Source organism: Sander lucioperca, chromosome 19, assembly GCF_008315115.2.
Source record: "Sander lucioperca isolate FBNREF2018 chromosome 19, SLUC_FBN_1.2, whole genome shotgun sequence".
NCBI classification, from domain to species: Eukaryota; Metazoa; Chordata; class Actinopteri; order Perciformes; family Percidae; genus Sander; species Sander lucioperca.
This window is the reverse complement of record NC_050191.1, coordinates 22461073-22480133: the sequence shown is the minus strand read 5'-3', so window position 1 is coordinate 22480133 and position 19061 is coordinate 22461073. Positions and strand designations below refer to the sequence as shown.

General features: G+C 41.8%; 1 protein-coding gene across 2 annotated transcripts; it reads right to left on the bottom strand.

Annotated features, from left to right (window-relative positions):
- Positions 1–594: 594 nt before the first annotated feature.
- On the bottom strand, positions 595–18770 carry sptlc2b (serine palmitoyltransferase, long chain base subunit 2b). Of its 2 annotated transcripts, XR_004103080.2 has the most exons (13): positions 18498–18770; positions 15337–15531; positions 14901–15055; positions 13957–14105; positions 13022–13146; positions 10661–10754; positions 9989–10094; positions 8485–8704; positions 7556–7682; positions 4310–4445; positions 3860–3989; positions 2201–2371; positions 595–2137 (listed from the first exon to the last, which is right to left on the bottom strand). XR_004103080.2 is itself a non-coding variant. In XM_031288132.2 (12 exons), exons 1-12 carry the CDS (start codon positions 18708–18710, stop codon positions 2258–2260), a joined length of 1764 nt encoding a protein of 587 aa, XP_031143992.1. In that variant the 5' UTR covers positions 18711–18770; the 3' UTR covers positions 595–2257. The 2 variants fall into 2 exon arrangements, 1 of the variants encoding a protein (XP_031143992.1); XM_031288132.2 differs by having other exon boundaries at positions 595–2371.
- Between the last annotated feature and the right edge of the window lie 291 nt (positions 18771–19061).

The following is a 19061-nucleotide window of genomic DNA, read 5'->3' as shown; positions in this document are numbered from 1 at the left end:
TCCAAGTGGTTTATCTTTAACCCAAATACAATTCCAAGGGCAAAAGCAACTGATAAGCGAGTTTTCAAACGGTCCCTGCATGTCAGTTTGCAGGTAGTTGTGGAAGCTAGATTGGAAAACTCGCATTACATCAAAGAGCTCCAAGCAACTCAAACATTTTGATAATCTCTTTTGACTTTAATTCCTCAGTTTCAATGAGGGAAACCTGGCTGAGAGAAACAGTCACATTGCTGTTTGCAATTACATTTTTGCCTCCACAGACAGAAATGTAGAGACTTAACATACTGCATAGTGCTGCAGACAGCTTGAGAGGAAACTTTGACGAGAATCTTTTTTTTTTTTTTTTTTTTTTAAATGTAGGAGCACATTTCTGAAGAGTGCAATTCTAGATCCTAGTCATGTGTTCCACCTTTTATATTATATTTATAGTTGTTATTCAAGCCATTTTCTGTGAACCCCCCCCACCACCCCCAACAATATTGGAATGACTCACTCAAAGACAATTCCTATCTAATGGATGTAAAGTTAAAAGAAACCCCCAACAAGTTGCCGTGCTATGCTAAAATGCAAAAGAAAAATATCAACAAAAGCTTCTTGAAATTTGAGATGCGTTTAATCACTTTGATGAACATTTTTAGGAATGGTCACATCGCCAGGCAACAGCCAGCTTTTTGACTGGCTACACTCCCAATTCACATCAATTAGGTGGTAGAACATAAACACAGACACATCAGCAGGATATTTGACAGTGGCATGTATGCCATGTTTGGGGTGACCTCCCATTGAAAACAGTACAACAGTACAATTGACACTGAAAGTCGGTTGATATGGAATGTCATTCCAGAAGAGGACCACAGATAATAAACTATAATTTAAAAAAAAACAAAAAAACAATGACATTTGAAGCATACCCATACAAATCTTGCAAATTTGAGTGACTACGTCATCTGTGCATTTACAATGCCTGTCAGTAGTGCGAGCACTGAAGTTAAGACGTGTAGGTAGTTGGTTAAAAGACACACTGGGACACATTTCGAGCTGCCTTCCAGATCAAAATAATGTTTTCACAGAAATAAGATGACAAAGACATAATAAATAAATAAAGCAGTCTGTAAATCAGATAGGCACGGGAGCGGCATCGTCATACATACAGACCTAAGTTACAGCGTGTCATCGTGCTCAGAGATCGGTGTCGACGCTGATTCGCATGAAAGCACTTGAGTGAGAAGGATTTAGCAAAAGAAATAAATCACACATGTAGCTCATTAGCTCATAGAAATGTTAAAGACACTGGGCTCAAGTTTTTGAGTGCAGGTGTAAATAAGGCTGAAATAGTTTCTAGAAAATAAGGAATAAAAATGTTCCTTATTCTTGCTCCCTGGGATTGTTTCCCTGTTAAATCTTTTCTTTTGGAACATATGCTTTACATTTTAAGAGAAAAGGTATAAAACATATCTATACATATACATCCTTTGGTTAGGGAAAGAACCCACAATTCTATACTCTCTATTCAAGTAAAAGTGATTAGAAAAAAGCCATCAGATAAATACATATGGAGTACATATGCTAATGTTACTCCTGTAAAATAATGTATCTCTCTTTGAGGTTTGGGATGCTACCCTAATGCAGCATTACCAACTTCTGGTTAAATAATAATATTTACTGTACATATATAATTCTTTCCTTTTGTGTTCATCATGGCAACAGCTATGATCAGATTTCTTTTTCTCCAAGTGCACAAGTAGGAACTTGTGGCAAAAATCTAGGTTGCTCTAGGTTGTTTTGAATTATAAAGAAACTCCAAGTTGTTGCTATTGCACGAATAGGGCACACATTTAATGTGCACACAGGAATAAGACTTGACGTTAGACCAATGCAGTCACAATAAGTTAGGACAAACTGAAGGGACATATGTGCAGACAGACGTAGGGGGATTTTGGTCCTACCCTGCTATCGGTAAAATCAGCTGTACAGGTCACAGACTGCACACAGGCTAATGAGTGGTGCTAGTGTGCAGTTTTCAAAAGAGGGTGCAACTGTGAAGACTTTGGTTCTGTCCACGGGAGTCTGATTTGAGGAGATATGGCGAAGTGGGTTGGAGAGAGTGGCTCAGAGGAAAATGAGGGATATCAGACAGATATTTCCCCTTGGGGATCAATAAAGTATCTCTCTATATCTATTTCTCTCTCGCTCTCTCTAGGAAAAGGTCAAGTAAGGAAGGGACATTGAGTTGTGGGGAGGAAGGACGTGATGTGACTCAGTCCTGAAGCAGGCTCTCCTCGGCCATCCACCCAAGCGAGGGAAGAGGCCGTTGACGTCTGGAGTACTTCAGCTGCAGCAGGTCGCCCACTTCACTGGTGGCCTTCAACGCCTGGCAAAAGAACAGGAGGAATGCTATTAATATCAATCCAAAAAAGACATTATTTATGTCAATCAAAATTAAGTGAATACAGCCAGAGTTAAAAAAACAAACAGTCAAGAAGAGCAGATTACACACATAGCTAGACAACCTGAAAGACGATTGTGTTTGTAGGTGCTAAATGAAGTGTTAAGCCTTAATCATACTTGGATTTTCAAGCATTAAACATGGCAGTGTTGAAGGAGAGGGGGCTCTGAAAGCAAAGGTGAACAGAAGGCTCCCTGCATAAACCACAACTGAAGAGAAACGCCTCCACGTCTTTCCACAAGAGACTGTATCAGCATTGCAACACTGCAGAGCACCTGGAAACAATTTACCTTCCTCTTGACCTTTTTTTTTTCCTGATTCCATGGTTTGAGAAATAGCGAGGGCTGGCTGTTCCAAAGACGGAAAAAGCGGCTCCTCGAAGTACTCTACAAAGGCAGGCTGATGCCCTTTAAATGGACTATTACAAACGGTGTTGACATGCTCCTCAGTAAGATGAATGAAGTGTCTTTGGAGAGGCAGAACTGCTCAAATTAAAGTCTCCGTCTGAGCCACGCTGTAATACTCGGAGACAGCTTGGCCTTCCAAGTTTCTTCATAATAAAAAGGACCCATTGGGAGCGTTAATTATTCAACAGGCACACGTAGTATGTAGACAGACACACACTCGTACATAGAAAACTGTCAGTCAGTCAGGCAGGCAGATCTGGTTGATCAACAGCTGAGAAAAGCCTACTGAGTGCTTCTTGGATACATGATCACCCATGAATCCAAACAAACTCTTATATCATGTTGAGGACAAAATTAAGTTTGTCCTGTAACAACATCCCCTGAAGAAGAGGTCTTTCTCTTCACATCTTGGATGAGAACTAAAGACCAAACGGCAGTTGTATATTGGAAGTGGCAGCACTCTATACAAACATAGAGCCCAGATGTGTCCAAGAAACTAGTTTTACTCATCTCTCGTGGTGATCATCCTACTGAGGCATATAAGAAATGACAGTGGAGCAAATGCGAATATCATTAGAGGCATTTTTCCAGTTTGTGCTGACGTGCTAATGACCGTTTCAAAGCGATTTTCAAGCTCATTTTGAAGTTGTTTTGTTCCCACTGCAAGTAGAATCTTTCTACTCCTTTTTAGAGTAAATACAGCCCTTTTATGGCGAGACATCTGAGAAAAGCTTCTGCAACAAGAAAGTGAAGAAATAAATGGCAAGAAAATGTTAGGGAACTGCTGATTATGTCACCGATCATCAGCCACAGTCCTTTGCAGTGATTCAAAACTGTAAACCTATTGGATGTCTGTGAAGGAAATTGACATTTTTAACAGGGATTTTTGGATTTAAACAAAAATCTATATTCACCTATTTATTTATTTTGAATGTAAGATAAGTACAGAAACCTTATTTCATTTTGTGTTTCGGACAGTGATTGGGCTTATTACAGGATGACTTACTGTGTCAAGCATCTCTCTGGTATGGGCAGCCGAAATGCAGAAACGTGCCCTCGACTCGATTATGGGCGTTGCTGGGAAGCCGACGACCACGGTGCCGATGTTTCTCTTCAACATCTCCCGACCAAATGCCCTGAAAAGCAACGGCAACATGAGACACAGGGCAACACTTTGCAAATCTAACTGATGATGTGACGCACCACCACCACATCTTAGATGGTGTTCCCTTTAATGTGAGAAATTGACATCATAAACAGTTTTCCACATACTAAGTCAGATTCTCTTTGGAAAAGGGTAACATTACAAGTCATTAAAATTAGAGCTGAAGCCTTTATGTCTTTTCCAAATATGAAATCATTTGGCAAATTCATCCAATTAGCCAGCCTAATTTCCTCTGATGTGTAAAGCACTGAAAATATATCAAATAATATGAAATGCATGGGAATCCCATACCCAATTTTGGCCGGCATGTAGAGCATCATGGGCACTACAGGCGAGTCATCGTTGCCGTAGATGATGAAGCCCATTTCACGGAGTTCCCTGCGGAAGTAGGTGGTGTTCTCTGATAGCTGTCTGATGCGATCAACACCTGGAAAGGGGAGATAAACAGAGGGATATTTCACAATGTGAGCAACATTTTTTTTTAAAGCTTATTTTTACTTTTTACTCAAAGCAAACTTGCCTGCCTTACTTTAATGTAACTCGACATTGAATAAAGACCTTCTTTCATACTGATGAGAATTTGTTTCTCATCAGTAGAAGTTGTGTTGCAATTAGACAACCTCGGTAACAAGGATCCAGTTTGCATCACACAGGTGTTTCCACTTAATTTGCCTGATTAGACCTCTTCATGTACACAGACTGTTCTTGATTGACACCTTCTTCACTCTCCATTTAGGGCGCGACAACTCACACCTTTATTACTCCTACGAGTACATGTTGTGACCGCACACAGTTCCACGCAACCTGGACAGAGGTCTTTTCAGCCACAATAAGTGAAGACACCTGGGAGGGGGGGGGCAGATCCTACAACAATATTAGATATGTAATTTTTTTATGCTTGTAATACTCCTAAAACTGTATCATCCGCTCTTGTTCAGAGGCCAAGTAAAGGGAACAAGAAACAGCATGTTCTTTTGCAGAGTTATCCATCATTGCTTATTTCTGCATTCTTCTATTTAGCCTGCTTTTAAATTGAAGAACATGAATATCATCTGACAGCACAAGCCCAAGTTAGTTTAATAAAACTGATCCAAGGTGGAGTGAGAATTCCCAATCCCAGAGCCAAGTCCTGCTCCAGTCACAAAACCCTGTCAAGCAAACAAAAAGAGATCCATCGGATGAGTGTAAACTCTGTCTTTTATCATGGCCAACACTTATTTGGAGACAGCGCTACACCACTTGGCTTTGAAGATGAGCAGGATTCTTTAAGGTCGAGGTCAAGGGGCTGAAGCTAAACAGGCATCAATCCTCACGTGTCCACTGTGGATTCACTCGCTGAATCCTCAGGCTGAGTCTCCAGAGATAGCATCTCAACCAAACAAATAACCATATGTCACAAAGCGCCAACAGCAACACACATCTGCCTGGCTGTGCAGAAAAACAGAGCAGAAACACCACGGCTTCAAAGCACCCTGAGACACAACAAAGTTGGACATTATATTTATCCAGACGTTTTTCCGCAGTCAAGGAATCCAAAGCTATTCCCAGCACAGAGTGATCAATTGGGGAACAGTAGCATTTTGCTTTTCAAACACTTACGCATTCTTTTTATATTGAAGAAAGCTTTGCCCGTCCTGAACCCATATGTCCCATCTACATATTTGATTGATGTAAGCTTCAAACAACAAATGTCCATTTTGATGCAGGCCTGTGCCGGGAACCATGAGCAGCCGTCCCGCAGCAACAAACTGTTAGCAGGCAGCTCAACTGTCACTTCGACTTTGTGTCAGTGTCTGAATCTTCAAACGCCTGAATTTCAAACAGTGATAGCGCTGCAACCAATCAGACTATCATTGTTGGTCTCCTACAAGGAGGCTGGGATATGTTGTAAGGCCAGCCAGTCATACTAAAAAAAGGTTGCTCCAGGTGTTTAATTCTGTACCTAATGATTGAATGACTGGGGAGCAAGGTAATCTGATCTTAAGTCAGCCTTTTAAGCAAGGCTGCATCAATCAAGCCCGGTAAAGAGTAAAGGGGTGCAGCCCTGCAAGAAAAACAAGACTTAGTGACCCGTTTGTGTGTGTAGGAGATGAGTCCAACAGAGTTTGATCTGCACAGATCTCTGGTGCTAAGCACCATGCTGCTTTGTACCCAGCATGAAGGCAAAGAAACACATCTGAAAGCCATAAAGGCAGAGGGTAGAAGAGTCAACATACCAGCACTTCAAGACCTTCCATCAGCCTGGGCGGAATCGGACAGAGGTAGGGGAACTGTCCACACATCTGCTTTAAAAATGTGCAGGAGGAGGCTGCTATAGAGGACTACAGAAAGAGACCTTGAAATATGCAAAACCATGCTGAAGAGACACAATCATACTGCAGGTTTTATTGGGCCATCATCAGAATGGGTAGTGAAAAAAAAAACCCTCTTCAGCTTGAAAAAAAAAAAAAAAAAGTGGTTCTTAAAATCAGAAGTAACCATCTCAAACTATTAGAAAATAATAAATATATTTTGTCCCAAGTAATCCATCTTAACCTACCAACTGTCACTCATTTTGAAAACCAAGATTATGTGACATTCTAAAACCCACCTGTGGCATTTACGTTATATCTAGAATGGGTTCACATGCCATACACTTTGATAAGGCTGTCGTTTGTCACACCTTTATTGACTGGTAAATGATTGCCAGTTGGCCATAGATAGTAGCCTTTATCTCTTGGCTGGGAATGACACATTTCCAAGGTAAACCAGCACACTCAGTATCAAGAAGTCAAAGTACAAAAGGTGGCAAAGCTGATGTGAGTTGATGCCATAGTAACTAATGTCTGCCAGCAGCCAGTCATTGGCTACAGACTGGTTTGCAGGAATGAATTTAAGTCTGAGACACAGGCTTATACTGCCACCATGTGGTCACTGATGGTATCGTGTAACTACATGCTCAAATCAGACTGACAAAACATGAGTGACCCGGACATCTTTGACATTTCACAATTGCTGCAACCACATGACAAATTTAATAAAGCAAGAAAAGCACAACAAGACTGATTTCTACTTGCTCAGTGTCTATCCCACTCAAAGCCTTCTGTATATCTTCTTCAAGGTAACAATTGTATGGCACTGATCAGACAGAGTGTGTGTTTAGCAGCCTGGGGGGGGGGGGGTTTGTAATTATTTTCAATGAGAGTGAAGCGTTTGGCTTGCTGCTTTTGCTTTGCTGAGCACCTCGCATTTTGGTCGAAGCAAAATAACAGTTGGCTGAGAACAGGTGATTTGATGTTTGCAAGAATAACAAAAAGATGCAACTAGTCGTTGATGGGGGCGTCTTTAACAAGCAGGGCAGTGCAGTGCGCCTTGTGTTTTGCAACCTGCAAACATGCTCTGTCTGATCACAGCCTAAAAGACGACGTCCATCACCTCACCATCTTTGAGACCGGATGGTGATTAAAGCTGGCTTTAGTGCCCTCTCTTCTCATTATGCAACGCTGCTGCCAATACAGAGATGCACTTTTTTAGCGATTGTCATTTTCTGGCACCTACCCAGTGTGGTCCCGTCCTCTCCCATGATGATCCTCATAGAGGTGATTATCTGCTGGGCCACAGGAGGGGACATGGAGGTGGCATACAGGGCACTGTGAGAGTGGCGCCGCAGGTAGTCGATCAGCTCCTGACACAGAAATTACAATATAATATATAATGAGTCACTTTTATTTTATACATTTAATTTGGTTAGTGTGCCAACACAGAAAACAGTTGTGCGGTACAGGAAACATATTGTAAAGAGAAACTTTGTTCCAATGTAGCAGGCCTGATGGATCAAATCACTAGTTACTACAGTGTTTCCTCTGTGCTGCTGCAGAATGATGGCTGCCACTGCTAAAATTTCACAAAATTTAGAATGAAAAATATTGTAAATAAACCAATTTGTAGATTTAGATTGAGGGTTTCTTTATTTAAAAAAACAACAACAAAAACAATACTTCAGTTAATGCACTATCATCTGGGCATTTTGGGCATGACAACTGTCAAATATTTCACACTGGGGAAAATGTGTGTTTCAGACTGAGAGTAATTTCTGTTTTTAAGTCCATCTTATACAAATACAAAGCAAGAGTAAGCATATAGACATATTTGTCTTAACCTAGGACTAGGCCAACTGAAGTAGTCTTGTTTGCAGCTGTACTCAACTTGAAACAGAAAGTTCACACTAAGTCAGTTCCTTTTCAAAAGAAAAGGGAGGGGAAATCTCCCATTGCTGGTAAACAATGTTGACCAATATCAAAATTGAATGACGAACAACGTGCTGGCTCTCAGCAGTTAGGAAATTGCTACGGTCCCTAAGGAGGATGATTAAGTGCTCCAGCTACTGTCATCACCATGCCTTATAATTTCCCCAACAACACAAAAGGCTTCCTATTCCACTGTCTAAGCTCACGGCCTTAGTTTCATCTATGCAAGAGTTCCCCAACCTGTTTGCCTCCAATGTAACCTCCGGCAGCACCGAAGCTCTTGGTGAACGTTCCCATCATGATGTCGACATCTTTGGGATCCAGGCCAAAGTAGTCCACCACTCCTCTGCCGTTAGGCCCCAGGGCCCCGATACTGTGGGCCTCATCCAGGTACAGATACGCCTTGTAGCGCTTCTTTAGAGCAACAACCTCTGGCAGACGCACGATGGACCCCTCCATACTTCAGCACAAGAAAATGAAGTCAAAATCAACAAATTCAGAGCAGTACATCATGACATACTGAGCCCTAATAAACGGCTTATTTGAATGCAATGAGCTTTCCCACTCCCTTCTCAATATTCTGCCCAAAGCTCCTTTATAGAGGACACAGTAATGTTAGACTGACACACACAATCTAAGCCTAACATCAGATAGCTGCTGTGTAATGGAGGGAGAGTGTGAGCAGTTGATCATATAGACAACTGCTTAACCTGCTTTTATAGTAAGTACACTGCAAAGAACAAGGAATAAATTATGCTGAAAGGAGAGTAGGCACACTTCCACGAAATTGGCATTCACAATTCCCATCAGAAAATGTCTTTGTTTCCGTACGTTTTATACAACGTGCATACAACAGTGAGTGTAATATCAAGTGAAATAAATGCATGGAAATATTCCTACATTGAACTCTAACCTGCTGAATTATTGATTCACGTATGTATCTTATATAAGTGCTTCATTGTTTTACTGCAAATTAGTTTGCTGCTACAGTGAAGATGGGGACATGATCATATCATGAAAAGCAGCCTTTAAGATATGACTAAGTCACGCTGTAAAGGTATTGATTTACCAAGCCTTTCATTGGTCCTAAACACTAACACTCCATCACTTTCTGTTTTAAAGTGTTTTCTCAAATGTACAAATGAAGTGAGAAATGCACTACCAGTATGTGTGTCACAATTCTCCAAATCCACAATTCGACTTTAAGGTCACAGTTGGATTCAATTTTCGATTTAAACATTTTTTCCCCCCCCCCAACAGGGACAGCAGTGCCACATTAACAGTCACTAGATGGCAGAAGGGTACTTTGCATCTCCGACTCCGCCAGTGGCCATGGTGTCTGGAAAAGTCAAGCTGCAGGCTACCAGTAAGCTAACGTTACCCTGTGTCTTAAGCTGCATGCTATCGGCTGGTAAGTTACGCTGTGTTGGTGGTCGTTTTTTCCCCTCCGACGTGTGCAAGTAGGCGGGGGCGGGGAGAGAAAACAATACTGGGGAAATCATGACACCCCTAACTACCAGTCAAGCTAAATAAAGAATGAATGAGCCCTCACCCAGACAACTATGGGTGTCAAGTACTTGGCAGTAAACAATGTGATAATGTTACAGCAGTGGTGTAAAAACACTTACAGTGAAATAAGAATAAAAAAAACCCATCAGCTTAATTATCTAGCTCAAGCAAGCATTTATGTATGCGTGTGTACGTGCACTGTACATGTGTCTGAGAGAAAGAGTATTGTGTATACCTGTATATGCCCTCCACCACAATGAGAATCTTCTTCCAGGGTCGGTGGGTTCTCGGCTGCCCGTGTGCAATAGCATCTCTCAGCAGCTTCTCCAGACTTTGCATGTCTACAATAACAAAAAAAAACCCGCTATTGTAGGATAGCTTTTATTACCCCAAAGTTATACGAGAGCTTTCTTCAATTAATGGATGAGTGTCGATATTTTAGGATCACACGCCTGTGAAGCAGTGAGAGTGTTTTGTTTTCAGTAAACCTGCCTGGTTCCTGGTTGTTGAATGTGACCTCGGATAACTAGTAAATCAGGATGTCAGGTGACTGTGTGTATACGTGCGCCTGTGCGTGTTGAATCTGAACCAAAAAAAAAAAAACATCACACCACACCTACTACTGTGCTATTCAATATAGTACATAAGAGAAAGACAAACCGGCCGTTAAGTGTAGAAATGCAGAAGTATGAGAACAAGTGCTGTAATAACAACCTCCCTTGAGTGAAGCAACATGCTGTTGGGTAGGGCAGAATATAGCTAAATCCTGTTTCATAGTGTTGGAAGATCCACTGTAGCCACCTTAATCCTTTTATACGTGTTCTGCGTTACTGCAGATGTGTACTGTAGGTCACAGTTCTATCCAAGTGTTTTTTAGGTAATGTGCTCATTATTGGAGGTCACCCACTGTTGTGTTTGAAGACCCGAATTGTGGACCCAGACAGACGGGCACCCAGCACCAGCGATGCGTGATTCAGCTCGTCACTCAGAATAAGACAACCCTAAAAACAAGGAGAAAAAGATGAAGAAGAAGAAAAACAGCTGATGTTGAGTTTTGGTTTTCCTAGTTGGTGGTCGGTTTCTAAATTAGGAGTGCAGCAATCCCTAATTAGCCAGGAAAGTCAAACACTATTCAGGAAGAATTTTTCAAGTTCAACGCTCTTTAGAGCTTTGCTTGCATAATCCTAATTCCCCAGGATTTCACACGCTGGGAGTGTTTAAGTGTTAAACAATGACTTTCTAGCCCAGAGTCGAAATATTCCTCTTCGAGGAATACTGAACCGAAGTCTCTGGAACATGCCCGCAGTGTGGCCAATGATCCAGGCTTGTTCGGGTTACGCTCTTCACATGAACTTTTAATACTCTCTAAGTATACCTGTTGCCATTAAAAGGAACACGCCAACTTATTGGGACTTTAGTTTATTCCCCGTATCCCCCAGAGTTAGATGAGTCCATACATACCCTTCTCATCTCCGTGCGTGTCGTAACTCTGTCTGACGCCCCCACCGCTAGCCTAGCTTAGCACAGATCCTGGAGGTAACCGGCTCCATCTAGCCTACTGCTCCCAATAAGTGACAAAATAACGCCGACATTTTCCTATTTACATGTTGTGATTTGTATAATCACAGCGTGTACAAATAACAAGGTCACATGAGACACAGCCATCTTCTAACAGTATACATACTGGGAACTATATTCTCAGAAGGCGAAGCACTGCTACTCTCTGCTACTTGGGCGGAGTGATTTGCTCGCAGCACCTGAGAAGCCCCGTGGTGAGGAGCAGAGAGTAACAACGGTGCTTTTCAGGTGTTGCGCTAATCACTCCGCCCAAGTTGCAGTGTTTGTAAATAGGAAAATGTTGGTGTTATTTTGTCACGTATTAGGAGCAGTAGGCTAGATGGAGCCGGTTACCTCGGGCTAGCGGTGGGTGCGTCAGACAGAGTTACGACACTCACGGAGATGAGAAGGGTATGTATGGCCTTATCTAACTCTGGTTGGCTAACTCTGGTGTTCTGGGAACACAGTGATGTCCAAATATTGTTTTCTGGCATCAGGAAATCAGGAAAAAGTCATACACCCTGCTATGCCTTGCTACGCCCTTAACTGCTACAACTATTATTTCTAGTCATAGTGCCATTAACTTTATTGTTACTATAATTGCCACTGTTCATAATACCAACTGCTATAATTCTTGTGAATCATATTTCTCTATATCTGTACATCTGTATCAGTGTCTCTGTGTCCCAACCGGCACCAGCAGATGCCTGGGTCTGTCTGAGGTTTCTGCCTAAAAGGAAGTTTTTCCTCACCACTGTTGCACCAAATGCTTGCTCTTGGGGGAATTGTTGGAACTGTTGTGTCTTTGTAAATTATAGAGTGTGGTCTAGACCTACTCTATCTGTAAAGTGTCTTGAGATAACTCTTGTTATGATTTCATACTATAAATAAAATTTAATTGAATATGCACAGACCATAATCAAGATAATATATTTCCAGGTCGACTGTTCGTTATATCAAAACTATTGCTTATGGATAAATACACCTTATTGACCTTTTAAAGCCAACAAACCCAAACATGCAGACAGGTCACACCATTTCCTCTGTTGCTACACAACACACAATAAGGCCAAGACATAAGGTTGGGAGCTGGCTGAAAAGTGACTCTTGTGACAAGAGCAGTGACCCAAATCTTTACTGTCTTACTGTTAGTTCCTCTCTCTCTCTCTCTCTGCATATCTGTTTTTCACTCATGTGGTTCAGGAAATGTGTTCTTTTAATCACAAGGTGAAAGCGCATGTGAGCTCAGATTTCTACTTCCTGTTCCAAGCGAAACTGGTTAGAGAAGAAAAAGGCAAGTGATGACGCACGGAAGAGTGGTATGTGTGATTTGTTGGAGTTGGAGTTAGAACAACAGGGGCTGGGACTTGTCAAATATTAATCTCCCCTGCACTCAAGATGTTTTGAAAGCTTTGGGTGGAAACCATTGTGTTGTGGAACAGTCTGACCTCTTCAAACTTGGCCATACATCTGAAAACGTTGCTCGTTTTTCACTTTGCACAGGAAACAGTGTTTTTCTTAACACTAAAACTGTTAATGGCACTTGCATACAATTGCAATATGGGTACAGGGGGCCAATGTAACTATAAAAACACAGAAAACTAAAATCAAAAAAGTAATCAAATCAAAAAGTAATCAAATCAAAAAAGGGGATAGGATGTTCGAGGGAGAGCAAAAAAACAAAAAAAAGGAAGTGAATGAAATTCCATACCTTCCCGGTGAGAGCAGGAATGTTCATGGAGTTGGTTGCGAAGCCCATGCCAAAAGCCATGGATGACTCAACGCCCAGGAACCTGGCAACCAACTGCTCCAGCTCCTCGTGGATGTCCAGGTTCCCTTGGAAATGACATAATCTCAGTTTGACTACAACTTCCCATGAGTGTACTGTAACTTGCAGAGTTGTCTTAAGGGAGACATGTTTAAGTCACGCTTGTTTTTCTTAAACCTGTTCAACGAACAGAGAGGTCAGGTCCACTTTCCTTAAAAGGTTCTCAGTGGAGTTTTTGACCTCTAGTAGCACAATGGAGCTGTTATTCTAGGAGCAGGTCCCTGTTTTGTTTTTTTCCGCACATGCGCACACTTGAGTGACACGATACAAAGTCCTAACAATGGTGTCAAACTACTCCCCTGATCAACAAGTGGCGGTAACACGCCAAGTTGTGGCAGGGAAGAAAAGACTGCAAGCTAGCAAGCATGGATGTAAACAATACTGGACTTAAAATACTTTTTATGAGGAAGGAAATACACTTGACACATTTGGTATACTTCAAGGATACACACAAAATGAAAAGAAAAAGATAACAAGATTAAGTGTGAAAAACTAATCAGTAGCTGCCAACGTCAAAAGGCGGCTGCAGCAAACTAGGGGCTGAATTGAAAGGGACTTGAGCTTCAAAGCTTTCACAATGGTTAACTATATTTCAAAACTCTACCTTTTAGTCCTTCAAAACCACTTAAGCCTGTAGCCTCTGTTGTGTGCTGAAAGCGCAACGGACAAAAGAGGGAGCAGCTGTTAAAGTACCAGCTGAGGTCCATTTAATCATGAATTGACTCATTTTTACAATAAAAAAAGCACCTATAGATGACGACAAATCATGAAAGCTTCTAAAAAAAAACCAGATCTAACTTTTTTTTTTGACCCCTTACCGATCTCACAGCGAGTGCTGCCCACTCCGACTCCATACTTTTCTGTGGCCTCAATAGCAGCATCGGCACAAGCCCCGGTGTTCTCAGCAAAGCCGAGGTAGTTGTATGAGCCCATATTGATGACGTCCTTCACCACTTTGCCTGTGTGCCTGAGAGAGACAGAGGAAGTCTGAGACAGAGAATTGATACCCTCACTCTAGGTTAATAGAAAGAATGATCTTCCAACATGTGTGCCTGACTGCCCGGGTTGCCTGGCAACCGTTTCCTGCTCAACGTTATTCTTAAATTATCACAGTGCATGATAACTGTGGCAGTTATACAAAAGTGCATTGTGCAAAGGGAATTCAGCTGGCATAGTTCACATTATACTGTACATACCAACAAGATAAGAAAAAATAATAAAATATGACAACCTTCGCTGTTATCAGGGCAGTTTGTGTATATTATTGTATTTATTTTGTGTGTCTTAAAACATCGCAGAACTCAAGCAGTTCTTGTAAAACACTGAGTTAAGAAATTTACAATTTCCTTGAGGTAATAACAGGGAATAAAAATGAAGGCAATGGGATTTTGTGCCATCTCGATTGTATTGATATGGGATTGCATTTATAACACCCTGTGTCATTTGTAGAGGACGGTGTGTTTAGGGCTTCTTTGTGTTAGTGTATATACTGTAGTGCTTCTGTTCAGTACCATGTGATAGATACTCGAGCTTTCAACATCACCATCTGAATCATGGCTTACGTCATGCTTATTATCAGAAATAAGAGGTCAGTGACTTAAAGTGCAATTCAGTGAACTTCCTGTTGAGCTAAGGATCAGTCACAGTCACCCCCCCCCCCCCGGGGGAGGTAATGACCGTCATTGACGACAACGCCTTCATTATAAATGAGCCCCATGCACATACAGACACAGAACAACCACACCACAATGGACCAACTTACTCGAAGGTCCAATTGTAGTCGTGGGAAACTCTCTCCACCAGGTCCATCTTTGCACCGGGGACACTACAGATGGGCCTGTTCCAGTTGTCTCGAATCCTCATGTACAAGTTCCTGGTGTAAAAATTCTCAAAGTCCTGATAGAGGGGGACGAAATCCTGCAGGGGGAAATGGGACAGTGTAAATGTTTTCTTGATGGCATGTCTTGGCAGTTCATTATATTCCAAAAGGAGCTATCTTTGTTCTGTGGCAGACGAGAACAGTCAATGAAAGCTGTTGAACCAGATATAAAAAGGTGTGACAGAGTGGGTGAAAGACTTGCAACACTGTTGACGGCTAATTTAGCAGGAGGTGACTTGTACTGCAGTGCTTTTCTGTGTTTGGTTTTCCAATCAGCCTTTGCATTCAAAAGGGGTCGAATGTAAAAAACTACTTTTACCTTCTGCTCCTCTTTCTCCCGAGCCACGTGGCACTTCTCGATGCTCCAGTGGCGAAGGAAGTCTCGGAGGTAGCCGAAAATGGTGAGGATGCCGTAGCCCATGTAGGTGAGCACGGCCACCAGGAGAGGAGTCTCCTCAAATGATTCCGCAAAGGGCTTCTTGTACAGGCTCGAGTTGTGTGTGACATTTTGGTTCTGGGGGACAATAAAAGTAAAATAGTTTGTTTATTAACGTCAAGCTACGACTACAATTCAATTTTAAAAAGTGGTAAAACCAAAGACCTTTTTTCCCCCAAACATATTTAACAGATTTAGGAGTAATAATATTAACTAAGTCCTACCACTTAATGTTGTAAAAAAACATTCCTGGTGGTGGTTTCTCCTTTATAAAAAGGTAATGATTTAGCCAGGCACAGAGGCTGTTTACTCATTAAGTCTGCTTCACCAGGCAGCCCAATGAAGACAGATAGAAAGCATAGCAGACCAATCCAGTGTAAGCTGGGCACACACTAGACGACAGCAGGGCAGATTTGTAAAAATTGTTTTTCTTGGAAAGAGTTAGAAACCCAATAAAGGCTACAAAAAGTGCATTCATTCATGGAGACCAAGACCAAACTATGCCCAGCTCCCCATGGACCAGTGAGCAGTAAAATGGCCATCAATCCAGGGTTCTAATTCATTTGGTTTTATGAATAGTAATATTGACCTTGGATTATGGGCCCATATAAATGTGGTCACACATCGGATGAGCTCCACAAAAACTAAAATACTAGCATCGTTTCGAGCTAGACTGCGGACTGGCTAACTACAAAATCAACATTAAACAAACGAAGGCGTTCACCCATGGCAAGCTCTGCCCTGTAGCTTAGCAACCCTATCTTATGTGACCAGTCACGCTTCTCCAAGAAATACCTCTGAGCCAGGAAACAGGAGAGCGCTGCACTGTGTGTGTGCGTGTGTGTCTGTGTGTGTGATTAAAACCAGTCAAACAGGTCCCTTTCTCAAAGGTTAATAAAGTGCATTGAGAGACCAGAAGCCATGGTTTGTGAACTGTCAAACAGTGAGCACAAAAACCCATTCACATCCAAATACGCCGTTTAAAAGAGACTGTCGCATACTGATGCCAACCACAGCAGCTATATACAGTTTGACTGACGTCATTTTTAGTTGTTTTTTTTGCTTGTCGACAAACAGGGGCTGCTGAGAGGTAGACTTGTACCATCTGTTTATGGCAGGACAGCACAGCAACTGTCCCCAGAAGAGCAGCCAAACAACAAACTCTGTGGAAATCTGCTCGTTTACATGCTTGCTCTGCAGCTCAAGAGACAATGATCGTATTACATTGTATAGACAATAAGCGAAGCTTGCACGTGGTGTATGTTTCACATTAGGCCTAAAACAGAGTAAATAAGTAAGTAAGTAAATAAGTCCTCTCCCCACTACTTGCCTATTCAGTTTGCAGCTCATTTTTTTGACAGAGAGTGATTATTGACGTCTCCATTCTAGCTGAAAGCAGCTTTCAATAAATTATCTCACTGAGATCATTTATTCCAACCTGCTTCCAACCACTTTCATATATTCTTAATATGGGGATTATGGCTAGCTCAATAAAGAAAGATACATTTTCAGATACAGACCCAGGAGGACATTCATCACTGGTGTGACTGAGACTCAGGCATACTGTAAAATGGTCTTAGTACTGTACTGTTTACAAATGAACAGACAGAGGCCAATCAGTTTGAAAGAATGATTTAGGAAACACTGCAGGTACAGCTCCAACAGACAAGGAGTTCTTTAACACCCTGGTTCATCTTGCAAACATAGATCTATGTGCATCAAACTCTAATTTCAGTTGCCTTATCAAGAACCAGCAGAACTTATGTCAGCAACAGGATGACATGATGGCACTTTTTCAGTGTTGATAGCAATCCTGGGCATTACTAAACTACTGGTAAATGCTGTGCATAGTATCATTTGGATTGGCCCAATCACATTGTTTGACATCACAGAAAAAAAAATATCAACATACTGGCTGTGGCTCCAAATCTGTTTCAACTGAAAATCAAACAACAAACACCTGATAGCATTATCAGGAGTGATATGACCTGCAGCTCTGCCTAACTTCTGGCAGGATGGAGACATTAAATGCACAAGGACGTAATTGGTGTGACAGCCAAAGCATCTGGAGCCAATGCGTAAATCCACTTTGAGCTTTATGCTGTTGCAAGCCTGGGATTTTATGTTTGATTCCTTGACTGTGTTGAGAAATCGTCTCTGAAAACAGAACAAAGGCATGTGTGTGTGTATCCCCCCCACACACAGTTTTCTGTGCTTTTCTTTCCACCCCAGGAGGGACCACACCCTTCATAGCCTGGATACATTCCTCTCCCCCTAAAGTGTCATACGGAAGCAGGCTATGACTGCCCCCCCCTCTCCCAGGAGACAGCTATCTAGTAATAACACAGGGTCCTGGTCTTCTTCACACAAAGAGAGACCAGTCTTAACCACACACACACACACACACACACACACACACACACACACACACACGAGTGTAAGGTTACAAAAAAAAGACACCACTACATGATCAGGTGGCATGTAACGTTACCACTAAACAAGAAGTTTAAAACGCAAACACAAGTGCAGCTTTCATAGCATATACTAACGTTACCGGTTACAAGCGAAATGTGTGTTTTAAAACCACAATGTTAATAATATAAAAGTAGTACCTCGAATGCCACCTGATTAACAATTAAGTTTAATGTATTTCCGGGTAGCTAGCTTGACATTTGCCGCATTGGGACAAACTGCAAGGCTAGGACATAATGCTAGGCATAGGCCGTTATTTAAACTAACGTCATATAACCAAACTAATTAGATTACGTACATTAGCTAGCTAATGTAACACTGTTTACATGTCAAGTGACGTTGGGCTGCCGTCATATAAGGTTAACTTTAAGTTAGCCGCTGCTCACACTTGCTGCAAACAAAACATACTCCAAAACAAGAATTCAAATTATACAAGGGGAAAATAAATTAGTAACACATGAGCTCACCTTATTTTGTTAATTCAAACTAGTCTAGCTACTACATACAATACCGAACACATCAATGCTTGTTTATGGTCCTCCCCTATCGAGCAGTTGACGGTTGGGCCTTACCTTCTCCCTGGGGCGACGATACTTCTGTGGCTCTTGTAGCAGCCCGTGATTCTTCACGAAGCCATTTTTACTAGATTTTTTACCATTTGAGGTCCGGTGACAGGAGTCTCCGTTTAGCAGCTTGTTCGAGGAGCTTTCTGTCATTTTTGTCGGCCGACCGCGACTGTAAATTTCACGATTTGGAGTAACCCAACTTATGTATTGGGAAGTCATGTATGAGCTAGAGTGAGACAAGACGGCTTATTAAACGCCCACTCTGCAGTGTGGCCGCACGAGCCAGCCGGAAATCCCCGCCCCTAAGCAGTTTCATTGGCCAATACTTTTTACTCCTGTACAAAGATCGTCTATATAAAACACAACCCCAACCAGGAATGTAGATAACATTGAGGACACTGAGCTCATGTAGATGTTGTAAACGCTGTATTTGCCAAACTCAGTTACACTACTTTTGTGCCAATTACTAATTAACAGATTAACTAATTTTCCATCAGTTTTTTAGAGTTGTGGATCACTACTCATCATGTTTGTGGCATGTTAATGTTGAATAGTGTGAGAGCTCTTAAC